Genomic DNA, 18,670 nt, shown 5'->3' on the forward strand with positions numbered 1-18,670 from the left:
CCTAGCTTTTGCTATTTGGGAGAACCGAGCAAACGGAGAATGTTTTGTTTGTTAGAAGACTTTGCATGAAACAGTAAGGCGTTCCGTCGTTATAAAACACTCCGCCTCCAGAAATAAATTCACTTCGATCTTCATTGGCAAATTGACGATCAGCCGCCCATTACGAGACACAAAGTGTGAGTCACGATTTGCATGTCTTCTTTTCCGTCCCGAAGAATGTGTGATCTTCGTATAAAAATGTGCGAGGTGTGAAGAATATTTAAACTTGTACTGTTTACAAACATGGCAGCTTGATATTCGCCCAATCTTGATTGACGCGTCCGATTCTTTATTATTGCGTTGTTTTTTCTTGTCTTTTCGTGAAGAACATTCAGACTATGGATGCATGATATTGTACCGATATGAAGCACGATTCTTATATTTTCCATTTTTTGCTCTCACCTTTCAGACATCGAATCGCATCCTGCATCGCACGTTTTTCCGCATCTGCTGCTTGGCAACGGTCGGGACGCGATCGATCCGTCAACGGTCGGTGCAAACTGCGTACTTAATGTCACCTGCCAGCAACCAAGCGGCCAGCTGAAACCGGGCCTCAAGTACAAACAGATACCGGCCAGCGACACGCCGCATCAAAACATCAAGCAGTACTTCCAGGAAGCCTTCGACTTTATCGGTGAGTGTGCGATAAATGTGCTTCAGTGTATGGCACAACCCATTAGAACAGGGAAGCGGAATCAACAATAACGGCATCCCTGGTGCGAATAATTGCGACAGGTGCATTCTGGTGGGCCGGATACTACGGGCCACGCTCCAAAAACCAAGGCCGATTTGGCCAAGAAAGTTTGTTCGTTCGTTAAAAGTTGAATGAAATGTTAACGAGATGTTGCTCTGCTCATCGCTTTCTGATCTCATCGCATCCGTACGATCACCACCGATCACCTACCACGGCGGTAGAATCCCAGATGCGTTTCAGCGATTCAACTGATGATTCAACGGCGTAAGCCGTAAGCAATATCACTTGAGAGAATAGCCAAGAAGCATCAACAACAAAACCCGTTCGCGCAAATCTTCAAATTCATGCATGCGTCCGTCTCGGTGGTGGTGGAAAGGTGGCGAAAGAAGCAACAGCGAAGAAAGCAATGAGAGACGAACCACACACACACACACAAAATTGACCCGTCAGTTTTATGTTGTTGCTGTTTTTTTTTTATCACCTTCGCAAATCGCGAATGTGGGCAACAGAAAAAAAAAACAAAACATAAAGCAAAAGCGCTGTTTGACGATTTGGGTGTTTATTTTCATGCACCAGTCCCAAAACCCCAACCCAACCCCAATCAGCTAGGAAAATCCTTCAATGTGCCATTTGGAGGGGGGGGGGTGGGTTCTGTTTTCTTTTTTTTTTGTTTTGTTTTGTTGCGTTGTTTTGCCAACGGGGTAGATGATCGCATCGTCCGAGGATACGTAAGATTTTAATTTTAAACAGACATCGGAATGCGCCGGTATTGAACGCCGGAGCTACATATCCATTTCCAATGTGTGTGGAGAGAATGTTGCTGAACCGTGTGTGCTTGGCCAGGGAACTCCCGATGGTAACTGGCAATCCTTTCATTTCGTGGGGGATGGAAAACTCTGTTGGGCTCTCAGTAGCTGCCCCTAAACCGCGCGACATCGAATGTAAAACATCGCAAATCGCACGAAATCTTCCGGTTTTGCTGCCATCCTGCCGTCATCGATGAGTAGCAAGTAAAAGAGTAAAGAAGAGACTGAAGGCTGAAATGAAAAGGGTGAGAGAACGGTTGTATGTGCGCGCTGCTCGTTGCTCATGCGAGAAGTGGTTGTGGTTCAAATATAGCAATGACATCAACCACCAGCAGCACCATCATCGCCATCATCGTCATCATCCCCGCCATCGCCAAACGGGTCGATCGTCGTTGTTGCCGCTTTTTAACTCGGAGTGCGGACTCACCGCTGTAGTATTTGTTGCGAATTCATAAATTCACTTTGTCGTGTGGCATTTACTTTGGCCACACTTTTTTCCACCTTGTGTGTCGTGTCGTTGGCCAGCTGGTTAGACAACGGCCAAACATCGCGGTGCTAGTTTCGTTTTTTTTCGGCGACCACTGCCTTGAACTCTTTATGTGCAGCGCGAGGGTGTGAAGGAAGTATTTGATTGTGTTCTGGACGACCTTGCGGCGGTGGCGGCGGCGGCGACGGCCACCCGGAACCCGCTGTGTGAATATATTTGGCTTCCGTTTGGGGGTGATCTAGGAAGGATCTGTTCGAGGCGCGTACCACACAAACCATAGTGGTTCCCGCCACTATGACTGTTAGCTTGAAACCGGTACTCTTCGTTGCTAACCTGCCTGTTTACCGTTAATTCGCCGCAACCTGTTATTAACAATCTGGCTTAGAGTAGGTGATTTGCAATGCGGGATCTATCACGGTCCACTTAGACCGATTCCGATCCGGTCCAACTCATGGAGTTTCAATTCGCCATACTATCGCCCCCCGAAATGCATGAGAAAGTAGTTCCCACTTCCGGCAGACAATCTGTCTAGTGCGCTCAGTGCTTTCTCAGTCTGTCAAATTGCTGTCCGACCATTGAGCTATCAGCAAACCCCCACGCCATGTGATGTTTATGTGATATGCGCTACCAGCCAGAAGTTGAGGTTATCGAAGTGGTGCGCACATGTTATCCAAACAGCTTTACATCTTGATGTTTGGGCTGGGAACCGACAGAGAAAAAAACGTCCACAGCTGATACCGGAAAGAGGGGACATAGGACATTCGTTGGGGCCCTGTTACGGGCTTATCTTTGGCGGTGAGAATAAGCGAGAAGGGACCTCCCCACCACTGCCTTTCCTGTGGGGAGTTTTATCAGTGTTGTTGGTGTTGGTCTGTGCGGTCTGTTAATGGGAAAAGGGGTTCCGTGGAGTTCAAGTACATGCGACACAAAACCACGAACCCTGTGCTCCATTTGTGGATAAATGGTTCTCCGTATAATCATCACCATTATCGTCACCACCACTGCCCCTTACAGACAAGTGGGTTTGTGGTGAAATTCCACTACTTGAAGCAAAGGGTCCCGATGGAAACAACGTGGTCCGAAAGGAATGCCATCGGCAGTAGTAGTCTTTCTGGGGGGGGATTAGTCAATTGAGGTCAAATATTGAAGCTGAGCACCACCTGAGTAGCTGAGATGGCCGCGCAGGGGAATTAAGAGTGTGAGATTTGGCAGATTAGGCCGTAATGTAGGGTAGTTCCCGCCTGCAACAGAGATGACAAATGTCAACAGCAGCACATCGTTAAGTAACTCTTTCGTTGCCTAGTTAGTAGCATGTGCATGTCCATCCTCCGTAGTGCACCTGCTCCGTTCGAGCGAGTGTATTCGCTGGCCTCGTGTATGTGTGCGGCTTCCTGCTCTTACAATACTACCACCCCTAGAGCCGGCGTATACTAGCACACTAGCACTAGCACTGCAGCCAAATCTCATCGAAACGTCGGCTCTCACTTGCCTCGTTAAAGGTTGTTCGGTAAATATGGCATTCTCGCGGGATCGCGAACGGAGGCGAGGGCGCGGGATGGTGTTGCGCTGTTGCTTCGTGAACTGATAGCGACAACACACGGTGTGCGTGTATATACTACTAGCCTGTTTACGAAAGCGATCGCAACCTAGCAGCCCGCTGCGAGGGAGAAACACTGCGAGAGGAACGAGAACCAGAAGAACCATTGGCTTCAACCCTCGCCGGTGTGTGCCACCCCTCTGCAAACCGTTCCATGCTTGCGTTTGCGGTATGTTTGCGATGAGTCACGAGCTGTATTTAAACACAATTAAATGGCACGATATGAAACGCTGCTGGCTGGCTCGCTTCACTCACGCTCCGCCACACTCATACACATGAGTGGCCCAACCGTTGCCACATGACCATGGCCAACGGAAAGCGAGGGAGCAGTGGAGTGGAGCAGCGAAGTGTAGCGCTCGTAATCGCGGCCGTTTCGTAGTGGCGCACAAAGCGGTGGTCCGCGGACACGTAATGGAGGGAGGTGGGGGGGGGTCGTGAATGACGCAAAGTAAACTCTGAAGCAAGCACACACAGGCTGGCAAGTTTCAAATAGAGAAATGCCACGCGGGCGAGATTTCGCGTCCTTCGGGAGGCTATGGAAGATCAAAAAGAACCAGCAAACAAATTGGCACCGCAGAACCATTGACTGTGATGTGGCCGTCTTTACAATGCACGCCAGTTGTGTAGTGAAGAAGCATCTTTTGGTATGTAAAGTAATATTTTCAAACTTTGTCCAGCAATGAAAGCCACCCATCAACCCATTTTGTGTTGGTCACCCCTGCAGGCAGGGGTTCTTGCTCTGTTGTAGAGGAATTTTCGGTGAGCAGCGACATTACTGCACACAGAGTCGGTTGCAAAAATGGTACGTGTCGCGTGCCGAAAATAAAAGTGCCAAACTAGGGCCTAAGATTTTGGGACCTCATTTTAATAGTAACACGCACCGAAAGTGGCCGATATAATATAACCCAACAACAGGTAAGACAGCAGACGAATCAAATTTCACCTTCGCTGTTTGTGGGATCCGTTTGTTGTGTTCGCCCCCCCGTTAGCATATCCCGAACCGAAGCCCCTCAATGGAGACCCAAGTTCGAGCTCGATGCAGTAATTTCTTTCCCGTCAAGGTACGACGCAAGGGAACCTTGTTTAGCTGGCTTGAATGACTCATAGGTTGTAGGTTCTCGGGTGCGAGTTGCGCTTAGGATTCGGGGGCTTGCGTGTGTTGTACCTTCGCTGTTAGAAATTCTCATGGTTCGGATTTGGCTAGCCTTGCTCACAGCCCAACGTACCCGTGGCCCGGCAGCTATTCAATTCAGCCCCGTAGCACAAGAAGGTTACGACTTGTACCCGAAATAGAATGGAACAACTTCCGTGACTTGACGCAATTAAACGGTAGCGGTGTTTGGAAGAAGCAGCTCGTGGAACAAAAAAAAACCGAATCTTTGACCGGGGGGAAAGGGGGGGAGGGGGGGAGGGGAGGTTCTTCTTCTTCCGCGCCACTAAAACAAAATGATATGAAGCGTGCGCAGTCCGCAGGGTAAAACGATGTAAGTTCTTACACTAGCGCTACATTCCACGGCTGTTACTGATTTTACATGACGACCGATGTCGATAAAACAGTAATCCCCTCACCTTTCCCTGCTGGCCACACGTGCCGTTTTCATGTTCGCCTGCGCCTGCCGGGGGTGATATTTCCGATAAGCTCTAAGACCCCGGAGGACACGTGTTCTAATTTGGACCGACTTACGATCAAGCGGGATGACCTGAAACAAGGGGGAAATGGCCCAGTTACTGGTGTGTGGGTACGATATGATAATAAGCTAACCAAGTCAACAAGGGGGACGAGAACGTATTGGAGGGATATAGCCCCAGATATCAATAGATAGCAAGTGAGTAACTTATCGTTGTTTTATTCGCCTTTTTTCGACAATTTTGGCTCTTGAGGCGGCTAATCGGCGAATACTTATAAACATTCGGTTCGTTCAGTTCATGGTACGCGGTAATCCTTTCTGGCCAAAATAGCAACACGAACCACCAACGGGCCCACACTATATTTATACGCCGGGGCCCACATTATCCCGGGTCACACCTACAACAACATCACTATCGCGCGCGCCCCTCTAAGAATATGGCCTTCTGTCGCGCATCGACGGTGGTGCGATGATTCATCGCATCGACCAACATGTTTTGTGGGACCTGTTTTCAATTGCTATCGAATCGATTGTACTTGAAACCGTCATCGTCAACCGCGCCGGGTGGATAAGGTTAAATGTGTTCCTCCCAGTTATCGACCGGGTGCGATGTGTAGAGCAAGGCTTCTGTTGCATATGTGGGTTATAATTGGGTGCTAATAGTAATAGATGGCAGCAGTGCCAGTTGATTAGCGCGAAACGATATCCACGTCCTTAATGTCACGTGGTAAATGAGCAGAGCTCTCCTTTTGGGGGTGAATTCCACACGCTTCTCCGTTATCTTTTTCTTCCATTTCCGATCAATCAGTGGTTGGTTGTCGGGAATGGGAACGGAATCATGTTTTTCCTTCAACCCCAGAGGAGATGGGTCGTCCCCTTCGCTCTGAAGGCCGGGCACCAGCAGCGCAATAGGAAACGTAGCAGCTGAACAAACGTCGTTTGCTGCACGATAACGATTACACCTAAAGTGTCCCGAAACGTTATGCATCCGGGGAGAGTGAGTCAGTCAGTGGTTCATGAAACGGTTGGCCCGGTAGAATGGTTATGTAAATAAACCGCAGCACCACACACACGCACTGTGAGACATTTTAATGCTACAGGTCGGTCGCACACTGTAGAGGTGAAAACCCAAGCACAGAGGGGGGGGGGGAGGACACCGATAGACGAGCGGATGTCAGCGGGCAGGAAAAATCCGACAGAAATTGGCATTCGACGGGTCGGCAGTCGGTAGAATTAATTCCCAGAGTCCGTGCGTTCCCCCTTCGTTTTCATCGCTCCCGGATGCCCGAGTGTTGTTAAGGGATGTTTTAAATTGATGTATGTTTTTATACCGCTTGCCACCTTTCTGGTCTTTGGTCCGTCCGTCCACCCTCTTGAGTGGCCGGGCACGAATGATAAACGGTTTTGATACACACCGACGCAACACATATCGCCCTTTACAAGCACCACCGTACGTTCGGTCGGTGCCTGTCTAAATATTTATCTAAAATTTATCTAAATTTGCTGGATTTTGCTCTGGATTTCGAGCGGCTATTAGGGGAATTTTAAACACCAAAAAGGATCGCTGGATTAAATATGCAAAATGCAAACCGTTTTCGAACCTTTTTGGCATTATTTTCTGGGGGACAACAGTACAGTGTCGTCTGTTGGGAATTTCATTGAGAACATTGGAAAGGGGTTTGTTCATCTTTCGGCTCTGGTGAAGAAAGTATCGGTTCCCTTGCTAATCTTCCTAGTAACACTAAAAACCTTTCGGTAAGACGAATCATACTCTTGCTAGACTTTCCGACAAGCTGGCCGAGATTACTAGAAAATTGGTGGTAGTTAAGCGTCAGGCATATAAAACATGCAACATACCGGTTAATTATGGGCACGCAATCACCTGCAATGTCGGGTAATAGAGCTGTGAGTTATGGGAAAGCACGGGAAAAACTTATGCCTAGAGTGGGGAACAACAACACTAGTCAACCGTGTACTGTGTACGACATTATGGCTGCACACACATTGTACAGTGACAAACAGGCAGTCCCCGAGATACGCTATAACCCCGGAAAAATCCGCGTAAGTCGAATCCTGGTTGCAATATCGTTTATACTTCAAAGTCACAGAGTCCACTTCTTTCCCTGGAACTTATTTATTTATTTATTTGCCTAATCAGGCGATTTTTAGGAAGATTACAATTAAGTAAGTTTAATATGACAAAGAATAGGTTTTTAGGCTAATTTTTCAACTTTTTGCTTGCGTTTTGTGCTATAAAGAGGAACCGCGTATCTCGGGGACTGCCTGTACCTGCATGTTTGAAATTTCATAACACTATTTTTGGGAGCTTTTTTGGAGTATACCAGTGGGGGTCTAATGAGGAAACTACTTTAAATTAAAATCGCTAGAAATGATGGATCGGGAGGGGGCCCATTGAATTTTGTGAGCACTATCTAATAGAATCGAGCGATAAGAGTGTGTCGTGAAGGGTGCAGCAGACGAGGACAGGAAACACAAACCATCACGAGCGTGCGCCACACAAGTCCTTGATGCAAAGCTCTGGTGTTGGGAATTGGGAGCAACGAAAGCGGAGCGCAGTCTTGTTTCCACATCGCAAGCCCGGGCAAACCCTTCTGGTGGGGTTGGTGTGCAAATCGATGTGTGGTTACTTACGGTACGGCAGGGATGACTCACTTTGGTTCGGTTCCTCAGCGCAGAAGGAGGCACAGGCTTGAAGTGTGTTATTCAATAGCCCAAGTACCATCGAGGCACCTTTCCTGCCCCTCTCTCTCTGCTGCTGCTGCTGGCTTTGCCAGCTACTGATCGATAAGGACGCTAACGGTGTGTTGTTTGTTGTTGGGTGTGACAGAAATAACAACCAGATCAAAAGTCATGCGGAAAGGAAGGACCGGCATGCCGGTGATGTGTGAACAAGCAATAAGGGGATGGAATGGCGCGGGTTCTATTGTTTTTTTTTTTTGTTAAAGGTTACTTTGTTACCCGTCGCTAATATCCGTCGGTATTAAAGGCGATAATATTGTTCTACCATAGGCACAAAACGGAAGAAGCAAACCCTTTTCAACGATCAGTGTTAAAAATATAGAGCCCAACCAACCAGGTCTCATGCCTTGGTCCGCGACTTGCAACGAAACCGGCAGTCGGCAGCGAGGGAGATAGCGCCAAAGCAGGGAACCGTGGTTGGAATAGTCTCACACATGGTGGTGGGTTGTTGTTGTGTTGATAAGAACTATCAACTGTGTCTTCGCACATGAGTTCACTTTACTGAGCTTGAGTAGCCAGCCATGCTTAGAGGCACACTTTACCAACTGAAATAAATTTATTGTCTCTTGTCTAATCTCTCCGCAAAACACTGAACAGCGACAACGACAACAACGATCCCATTCTGTGCTGGTATTATTGGCTGTAGAATGTTCTGTTTTACAGTTGAAATAATTACAGTTTATTTTTTTTGCAATGCGAGCGCCACTGCACGAATTAGTCTCACAAACCCTTGAGCATCTACAAGCTGATCGTAGCATGCGCTGAAGAATTTCTATGGAAGCTTTTCACGACTGTACGCTGAACGTTACATGCTATAATGAATCCTTTATCGTTGCTCATCGTAGTATGCCGTGCACTCTAATGTCAACACGCGCGCGGGGAAGATAAAGCCAGAATTACAACTCCGCGGCCCGGAAACAACAATGTTCCTGTTCCTGTGTCTTGTTTTGGGTGGCGTAAGAATCAACGTGCAATGGCGCTCTGTGTCTGTCCGGCGGTGCTGTAAGGCGATGATAGTCAAGTAGCGCACACACGGCGTGTGTTCGCATAAGAAAACACCCCACCGCGTACAACAGCCGCCGCCGAAAGCAAACTTCGCGTCAGCTTGTTTGACGACGGACGAGTCATCATCACGGGCGCGCATTAATGGCGCAGTACCCGGTGTATTGCCCACTTTCCCAACGTCATCGCACTCGAGTTCAGGTTTTGAGTGATGTCCAAACACACGGGGTGAGAATCAATGGTTATCGCGGAAGGATCTCTCGCATCCGTGAGCCATGTGCACATATGTCCTCGAGGAGCTTGATTTGTTCCCAGTGGCGTCATTGGAGTAGTTTGTTGAGCTGCGCATCTTATGCGCGCGCGTCAGCAGTGGCTGGCGCCTTATGCGTGTTTATCATCATTGTTTACCCATTAACACCCGTAAGAGACAACACGCCTTCGAGATCTCTTCCTGTTCCTGGTTTTCTGCCAGTAGCTCAGAATAGTAACACTGTTTTGGAACGTTGCATAGCAGATATTAGTAAACGTGGTCTAAATATGGCAACAGTATCTTCGAGTTGTCCCTTTGAGTAAGTTGGGAAACTACTGGAGCGGCTACCATTAACCGTAATCATCAACACTGTCCCATTCTAACTACCCAACCGTCTTATCTGTGGTCCTGTGCACGTGTCCCATTAACGCCCTACACGAACATCGTTCGCAATCGATGCTTTCAACCGTATCCCGCGGAAGCACAGCAGCATTTAGTGCCGAACTCCACACTCGACATGGCATTTTTCCTAACCTCACTTTCGGAACGGAAACCAAAGGAACATAAAATCGCTGAAACAGACTTAATATATTCCCTGGTGTGGAAGTTTGGAACTTGATGCGGCTGGTCCTCACAAACCGACCGGAAGGATCGTTGCTTGCCCGTGGCAGCAAACGTTACTGCGGGGACCGAAAACTGTCACGAAGGCCGGAAAATGGCGAAGGATGCTGCAAGCTCTCAAAAACACAACACTCATTCGATGACTCATGCCGGGCACGAGGGACGACTGACTGCTAATCGGGTCCCGTGAATACCATGACGACGTGTACAGGGACGTGTGCACGGGGGAAATGGAATTGTTTTCATGCGATTTGTTGTTTGATGCGGTTTTGATGATGATGGTTGATGTTTTTTGGGTTCCGGTTGAATGAATAAAACCGGACGGACGGTCCGCGCTGTTAAGGATATGCGCCCCGGGGAGGGGCGTTGAACAAAAAACACACGCCAAAATGAAGGGATGCTTGCAGTATGATGGGGTGATGCCCGCAACGTACCCGTCCGTGTCAATCATTTCGGGACGCAAAAAGTGAATTGTTAATTAGATGCTAGAAGGTTTAGGTTCGCAACTCGAGGGGTTGCGTTTTTGTTCTGTTGATTGAATTTCACTCTAGACCGTGATCTCATCTCATTTGTGTCCGGAAGTCATGCGATCTTCGCCCTATTGTGTTGTGGGGGGTGTTTGTAAGGGAAGAAATCTGGTGCAGATAACAATCCGATTATAACAATTTTGAACACATTCTTAACTTGTCGAGTTGTTCTTCATTTTCGCTGGAACCAGCCAGTCTGGAGTGGCAGCAGCATCTGGCAAGTTCTGTTACTCCTTCATGCCCTTCAAGTTAGTAAAAGACGAAGAATCCTCGAAACGGTGCAACTGTATTCCAACGAATATCACAACCAATTGCCATGCGTGCCCATCAACTGCAGATGTTAGAGCACCCTTCTTTGGTTTTAGCGGGTGGAAAAGACCAATTCGGCAATGGAACAGGAAAAGTGGAACCGGAAAGCCATAAACACCCCCCTCGTCGTGGAACCGTCTGTTACCAATATTTTCAATTACGGTTCGTTTTCCGATAATGCGATCTGCTCTGCTGCTGCTGCTGCTGCTGTTGTGTCGGTAAGAAGGCGGCACACATTTCGCATCCATGTGCGACCCCGCTGTTTACTGCTAGCAACATTACCCGCATGCATTTAACGAGTTCCTTCCAATAGGGCACAGATTAGAGAATACGGTTTTGGTTTCTAGCCTGACGAAAAATCGGAACCAGTTGTACTGTTGTACGGTTGAAGAACTCATGCCCCATTACTTCGCTATTCGACTGAAATATCAAGCATCGTCGTAAGAAACAGCAATCAGGAGTTTGGAACAGCCATTTCGTAGTCCAAAATTCCCTGTCCAATTCCCTTTTTTGTGATGGTTTTGATCAACGAATAAAACTGCAGAACAGCGCAGTCGGACCGCCTTGTCGGTTCGGTCGGTGTGTGACTCATCTTGCGCGATTTCTTGCATCGAAACGGCCAACACCAATCTCCTCCAATGACCTTTGTCTAATGGCGTGACGTCATGGCAAAGGCCGAACTCCGCCAACAAAACAGCACCATTGCACACACCACACCACCACAACCGGTTTCCGTCGTACGGCACACAACAAAACCACTCCAACTGAAACGGGTGAGGATGTTGCGCCGCGTCGGTTCACTGCTGCGGTGTAGTGGTTTGGCCATCGGTGTGTGATTTCCCTCACCAATACCGTTGCCAGCTTTTCGATGGCTTTTTTCGCTTTGGCCACGACGACGCCGACACTCGGAGGCTTTCCGAGGCTTGAAAGTTGACGAACAGCTTCCACATTCCAGCGGGCGAGCGTGTACGTTTGCGACCTCATGAGGTTAACCTGTTGTGAAATGTTTTGCGGCACAAGCGAAGCACATTCTCTCCACCACCAGGGCAGGAAGGAGCTCACCACTCACCACTTGGCGCAAATGTTTTGGAAAAATTAAGTGTAAAATCGATCAGTTCGTGTAGTTCTACTGCACGCGGGAATTAAATTAGTCCAATAAAAATCCCGCACCCATCCCGGAGAGGTGTTAAATTGTCCCCCGGTGGCCTGTGGAATGGACAGTGGCGTAGCAAATCGTCCTTATTGAATTAGACGCGTTTGGGTGCCAAAACATAAACGCAGCCAAGAGTAATAGTTTGATGTCGTGCCCTCTGCCAAGCTGTGTCCCCTTCACAGACGGAAGATTAATGATGTACTCGGCCATAGCGTGGCCATAGCACTTCCTTTCGCTTCTTCACTGTTCACTGTGTTTGGGATATAAATGGATGCAACTATCTCACTAACCCCCCGCTCCAATGCGGCCACCACTTTCTGGGTGCAAATGGGTCCGTTTTGATAAGAACCCACTACCCTTCACCCTTCAAACTCCGGTGTGGCTTTGGTGGCAAACATCGCCTTAGATACGTTCTACCCCTAGCTTTTTTTTTGGATTCTATTCCTTTGGCTCACCAATAAAACCATCCCGGTTCCTCCTCGCTCGCATTTTAGAGCATGGTGTAAATATGCTGCACCGTACGTAGGCCACTTTCACAGCTGCTGCTGCTAATAGAGAAAAATTATTGCCTTTATAACACTGGGCCGGTGTTCTTTCCGAACGAGGGCCGGCTATAGACACTTAACAGAGTTCCCTCGTCCCTGCAAAGGATGTGTTGCAATGAGTGTAAGTATTTGAGGAATGCATTTTATTACAATTTCCCTGTGACGTTGTGGCAGCACCTCTCTCTCTCTCCCAACATGAATGGAACGGTTGGACCTTTTTGTGTCTGAAATCTGCTTGGTGCTGGTGAAGGGAAAACCCCTTTCTGTATGTCACCGCTTCCAGTACCAGTTTCAAATGTGTAAAAATGGGGTTGTGGTTGTTCGATGCGCATCCCATGCGATGGCAAATGGTGTAGAATAAATGGAAAAAATTCAAACCCACGATGAATGAATCATGCGCCGTCGACCCGTGATCTGTCAATAAACTCACCACCCAGTGGGATGTGGCGGTAGATAGTAGCATTCGTTCAAAGTGCAAACAGCAGCATCCAGCAAAGTGCACGCTATGTTTACCCCCGACGCCGGCTCCGGGGTTTTAAATGACTGAGTAGAGAGAGAGAGAGAGGGAGAGAGAAATTCTAATTAACATCCGCGGATCACGTAAAAACACAAAGAGACACACGTGTGGTATCGGTGAATGCTTCATTCAGAAACGGTAGCCGTGGGGAAATGTCCATCACTTACAATATCCCGGCGACGAATCAATGGTTAAATGTGGTGCGATACACGGCACGCAATTTTTGAATGGTGGACACCGTGTGCTAGTGCCCGCTAGTGTTGAAGGTGTTGCCTCTTGTCGGCGTTTTTTTTTTTTGTTTTGTTCTTCGATCGTTGTTTGACTGATCGTGCGAAGGACTGTCCGCATGACAAAACGTAAACACAGTAAATTAGCGGCACCATTCAACGCTTCTCAATCCGAATTGCCGAAGCGGATCGCCAGCTTCGTGTAATTCTGGTGGAATTGTCTGTTTTTTTGGATAAAATGTCAAAATGGTAAAATGATATGCATCTTACGGAAGCGAAGAAATTTGCCCATGATGAAACGCTTGAAGAAATTGTGTGAGTCATGAGTTGCAATCCATTCGGAGATGTTCCGAGAAGGGACACAGCACAAGGTCGTAGGCTCCACTTATACTTTCTTTCTGTACGCCCCTTCGAAGAACGAGCCTGCTCGAGTGGCTCCTCTGTGTGTGGTTGCCGTTACCGCAACGAAGAAGGACACTTCACCAGCGATCATCATTCACACACACACAGAGAGAAGATGGTTGAGTGTTGTGTGTCTCTGATGTCATCCGTGGGATCATGGTTTTAAAAGAAATTCGATCCAGCCACCACCACCCAGTTTGGCGGACCCAGCGGATGATGTCAGAATCGGATGCGCATCGCACACACACAAGATCGATCGGCAAAGAGATCAGCGGGGATGATTAATTGGTTACTAATTCTTTTCCACCCAACTTCCCATCTTCACCGGCCCCCACAACAACAAGGCGAGTACAAGGCAAAAACAATCGTGTTTCTCCGTTAGCCTCTCCGAATGGGAGACGACAAATCAGATTGCTGCTTTCGTTTGCAGACATCATCATCAGCTTCAGCGATTATACGCTGTCAGCGGCAGGTCCTGGCGCTAGCCCAAAGTATGAATCATCACCCTGTGTTCCCGTTTCGGGATGAACAGGACCAGGCCGCCAGCAGGATACACAACGGGGATGCATGAGTCACACACATCCTGCGTAGTTTTCGGGACGATGTTGCTTTTTTCGTTTATGGCGCTCATACCATCTTAAGGTTACCAAAACATTTTGAAGGATGGCATACTAAAAAACTTACACATACACACTCTACGACCACGAGTGCAGTGCTGCTTATTTGTGTAATGGATATCATGCCGTTCGCTGGCAGATTAAAAAGCATTGATTTCCTCCATCTCGCCTCCATCCGGTTTCCTGTTTTTGTGCTGTGTTTAGAGTTCGGGATTGAATAGAGATTCATACCGGGGGTGTTTGTTTGGTGATACCCGGCGGGGCGGGGGCGGAGGATGTAAAGGATCAAATGTCACTAGAACTAGAATGTTCTGATTCGTTTTTAATTTACCCAGCACCTACCACCACCGAACAGAACTATTCTCTCTATTCTGGCCCAAAGTTGCTGTAATTCTGTTCCATTTCAATCTGCAATTTAAGACATGATTTTACTGTTTCGTACGTTCTTTAGCAATACAGTGTGTAACATAAATATAATATTGTTTTATTTCTTGAGAGTGAATTTAAAAAAAAATTAGATAAATTAATTGGACAAACCTAATGTTATCATAAATGATGTAGAATGATGATGCACGGTTTCGCAAAAGATTTCGCCAAGTCGCCTCGATTCTCTCTGTGGAACTCGTTTTTGTTGCATGAAATCATTTTAATGATCACTCGCATATCAAAAGTAAAAGTTAAATAAGTATTTTTAAAGGGTTTTAAGTATTGCTGATTATTTTAAAACGTTTCTAGCAGCAGAAACGTCTAGTAATTGCTTCGTTCACGAGTTAAAAATGAAAGACAAATGATTCTGGGACAACTACATAGATAATATTTATGTTATAGCACTGTTGCTGTTATTCTTGGGGAAAAGAATCATGAGCGTAAGGGATGAATGCTTTTTGTTAGGCCGCTTGCCGCCCCTGCATCGTGACGTGATTAAAAAAGTGCTCTAATTTCGATAATGGTTCTTTGGCCGGCCGGAGGATACATTCCCGCAGCAAAGGGGTGAACGATTCCTGGTGGAACGCGATGCCCAGTGTTTTCGACAGCTTCACGCGGGATGTTTATTCCGTGGCCATGCCATGCGCCGCCGGAAGTGATTGATTAATGGACACCACCGACACAGTAACGTCGGAGTAATGGACGTCATTTCGGCGGTAGTGCATTGTGTACAGCATCCGCCAGTAGTGGAGTAAGTAGTACACAAGCAGGCTTACACCCATAGCCCGTGCGTTTGTAGCAGAACAAAAAAACACGGTTTTGGCAAACAAAACGCAGCCGAAAACACGCGTTTTCCACATCGAACTTCATCCCAAAACGTGTCCGTTTGCTTTGCGTCTGCGTGGGTTGATGATTTAAAATACCCCGCTGCAGGCAGGCCCCGCTTCGTTGGTCGTGATCGTCGTGAATGCGAGTCGCGCATTTTATTATGCACGCGTGGCCAACCAACGACGCGCACTCACTGCGCTATGACTCACGCATTCCCGAAATAAAACCGCCGAAATGGCTGGATTCAAAATATTCGACAGTGTTGTTCTTCCGTCGGCGGCCGGGGTCGGCAAGCTTTCCTAAAGGGTCACCCCCCGGGGATTAACGAAACCGAAGTTTTAAAAATTGTTGTTTAAATATTGCCAGAAAGTGTTACGCGATCGGCAAAGCAGAAGTAACGCCCCGTGCGCTGGCTCTTGCATTATGTGGAGTACGGGGTTGCAACGTGCCGTTCTCACATTCCCACTTCTAGCTCTTCCGGTTGCTAGTGTGCTAACAACCAACCAACCAAGAGTGGGTCGTGTTTGAGTCATCGATCGTGCACGGACCGCCAAATCGGTTCATTATTTGTAACCAGTCAAGTGTGCAATAATAGCGCTAGAAATAAAAAAGAAAAAACGAAAAGGAAACAAAAGCAAAAACGAAAAAAAAAACCCAAACACACCCCCCCAAAAAGCGGGCCACCAACAATTGCACTTCAATTTGAGGTTCGGTACAAGATTCCGTTTCTTTTTTTGTTTCAGTTTTGAATGAAGCATTGACAAAACTTGTCACTTTTCTAACGCTGCGAACGGAAACCTATTGCAAGCGAGTTCGCTTCCGTTTGTTGGGAAGTTCTTTATGAAAAAAAAAGAGAGAAACTGTTCAAAATAACAGTGACACGCCACTGTCAACGGGCGCGCGTTCTTCTTTCCAACCAAATGGCCATGACAAACAATGCTTCCGTTGTAGCTTTTGAAGAAGACGACAGCGTGCTGCGCACCGTGCTCTTGAGGGTTGTTCAGTTTTTGTAGTTCCAAAAATTCTAACCACGAAAAACAAGACAAGAATCGCAAAAAACAGGACAACGGCCACATTTCGCTACGTTCTCTAGATCATGTCTAACGCTCTCTGCTATGTTGCGGTAAGCTGGCCTTGGGTCACCCCTTGTCACCCCAGCGCAGCAACACCCCTTCTTCATCGGTCGATGGTGTGCGTGCGGTCGTGCGTGAAATAGCGACTTTACTAACCCGAGAAAAGCGGAAGGAAGGAACCACCACCATGCGCACGGCGGACGCACACGACGCACACCCTCGATTGCGTCCCAACCCGGTGGCAGTGCGGAGAAACAGTATGAGTCATACTTTCACCCAAACACAACAACCCTGCGCGCGATGGCCCTTCGGAACTGACGACCGACATCCTTCGAAACCCAGCTGCTACTCCCAAGGGGGTGTAAATGCGTTCGCGGGGTTGCATCTATTACGCGTTGCAACACCGCACACCACTTTGATCCGTTTTGCTTTCATGCAACCATCCGCCTCGGAATGGAAGCTAGGCATTACGAAAACAAAAACAAGCGAAGATTTTGGTCCAAAGCCCGCTGGAGGCGGCATGGTGGCTGTAGAAAACGCTCACGAACAAGAAACACTTTCTCCGCTTTGTTGGGATGCGAAAAAACAGGCGAGTCCCTAGAGCACTCGCAGGATTACGGAATAAATCTGCTATAAATAGCTTCCCCTGCGGTAACGCAGGCAGTACGTATGTTAGCTGACTGAGGATAAGATATCCACTAAGCACACACTACACACGCACAGACACACAAAAAAGGTCCCCGGTTTGCCTGCTTGAAGCAAAGGGGGATGTAATCCTTTCGATTCCCCTTAAGGATGTTTAATTTCACGTACAAGTGACTTCCGTTTCCGGCTTTCAGATGATGGGTAATAAAACTTTAGCAAAGCGACTAATATTGTTTCTCCTCTACCTTTCTTCCATTTGCAGAGGAAGCCCGGAAAAAGGGATCAACCGTATTGCTGCACTGTCAGGCAGGCATTAGCCGCAGTGCCACGATCGCGATCGCATACGTGATGCGCTACAAGGGCCTGTCGCTGCTCGAAGCGTACCAGCTGGTGAAGCTAGCCCGCCCAATCATTTCGCCCAACCTCAACTTCATGGGCCAGCTGTTGGAGCTGGAACAGAACCTAATAGCGGACGGTAAGCTGGAACCACCGCCGCCATCACCCACGATGGCCGCCCCACCGCCCAGTCAGCCGCCGTTCTTTCTCATCGATAACCGCACCAAGTACAACTCGCTCAACGAGGAGGAGCTGGTGGCCACACGCCGTCAGCTACGGTGTGCGGCAGCCGCTGCCACAACCCAAGACACCATGGCGGACGAGCGCGATACGCCGATGGATGGGGACGGTGACGCCGACGACGATTGCAAGAACAACAACAACAACAACCGGGACAGCGGATGTAGCGTGGCCAGCTCTTCCTCATCCGCCTCGTCCAGCTCATCATCCTCGTCGTCCTCCTCGGCAAGCTACCGTAGCGGATTCAACGGTGGACGGTTTTTGCCGCCACGGTTAACACTGAAGCTACCGACGACACCGACGTCACCGCCCGTGTCTCCGTCGCCCCTGTTCGCGACCTGCTTGTCTTCCGCTTCGTCGTCATCGTCCTGCTGTTCCACCTCCTCGCTGTCGTCCACACCATCGCCGACACTTGCCATATCGCCGACGATGGGCGGACCGATCGGTATGAGGAAATCGTCCTACAGCGGACCACCGCACCGACCATCAACCCTCGTGGCAACGACAATCGTGGCCGCGACGATAGCGAGAGCTGCGGCAACAACGCCGTCAACAACGCCGTCAACAACAACAACCTGCCACTCGCTTGACGATCATCGCAACGCAAACAGTTCCTGATGGGTACGGAAAAGGCATAAAGCGTCCAAGCGCAAGAGATAGGGCCGGCGCGCTAGACGAGAACGATAAAAACAGGGCACCTGTGGACAAATTGGGAGATACGAAAATGTGTCTCTCCCGCAGCTCTGCAGTGGCACGTTCGTCTCGTCACCGGCATCGTGTAAATACAGTGCAGTTCAAAAGTATAAGCTTGTGCGCTTGCTACTAACATATGCTTTAAACAACGTGAACTAAGTAGAGGGAGCTATACAAAAAAAGAAAACGATCGTGTGATAAAACGAAAGGCACGAACCCTAACTACGGTTCCTTCCTTTCACCCCCCC

At 48.3% G+C, this 18,670-nt stretch overlaps 1 protein-coding gene across 1 annotated transcript in view; it reads left to right on the forward strand.

The window, feature by feature from the left end:
* Window positions 1–18,670, forward strand: part of LOC128296964 (uncharacterized protein ZK757.2) — a 28,497-nt gene extending 9,827 nt beyond the window's left edge. The window contains exons 3-4 of the mRNA XM_053032505.1: window positions 449–673; window positions 17,416–18,670. Of these exons, the coding sequence (XP_052888465.1) occupies window positions 449–673; window positions 17,416–18,347 (1,157 nt within the window). The 3' untranslated portion in view covers window positions 18,348–18,670. The remainder of the gene's footprint in view (window positions 1–448; window positions 674–17,415) is intronic.

The sequence above is a fragment of the Anopheles moucheti genome, chromosome 2, assembly GCF_943734755.1.
Source record: "Anopheles moucheti chromosome 2, idAnoMoucSN_F20_07, whole genome shotgun sequence".
Taxonomy (NCBI): Eukaryota; Metazoa; Arthropoda; class Insecta; order Diptera; family Culicidae; genus Anopheles; species Anopheles moucheti.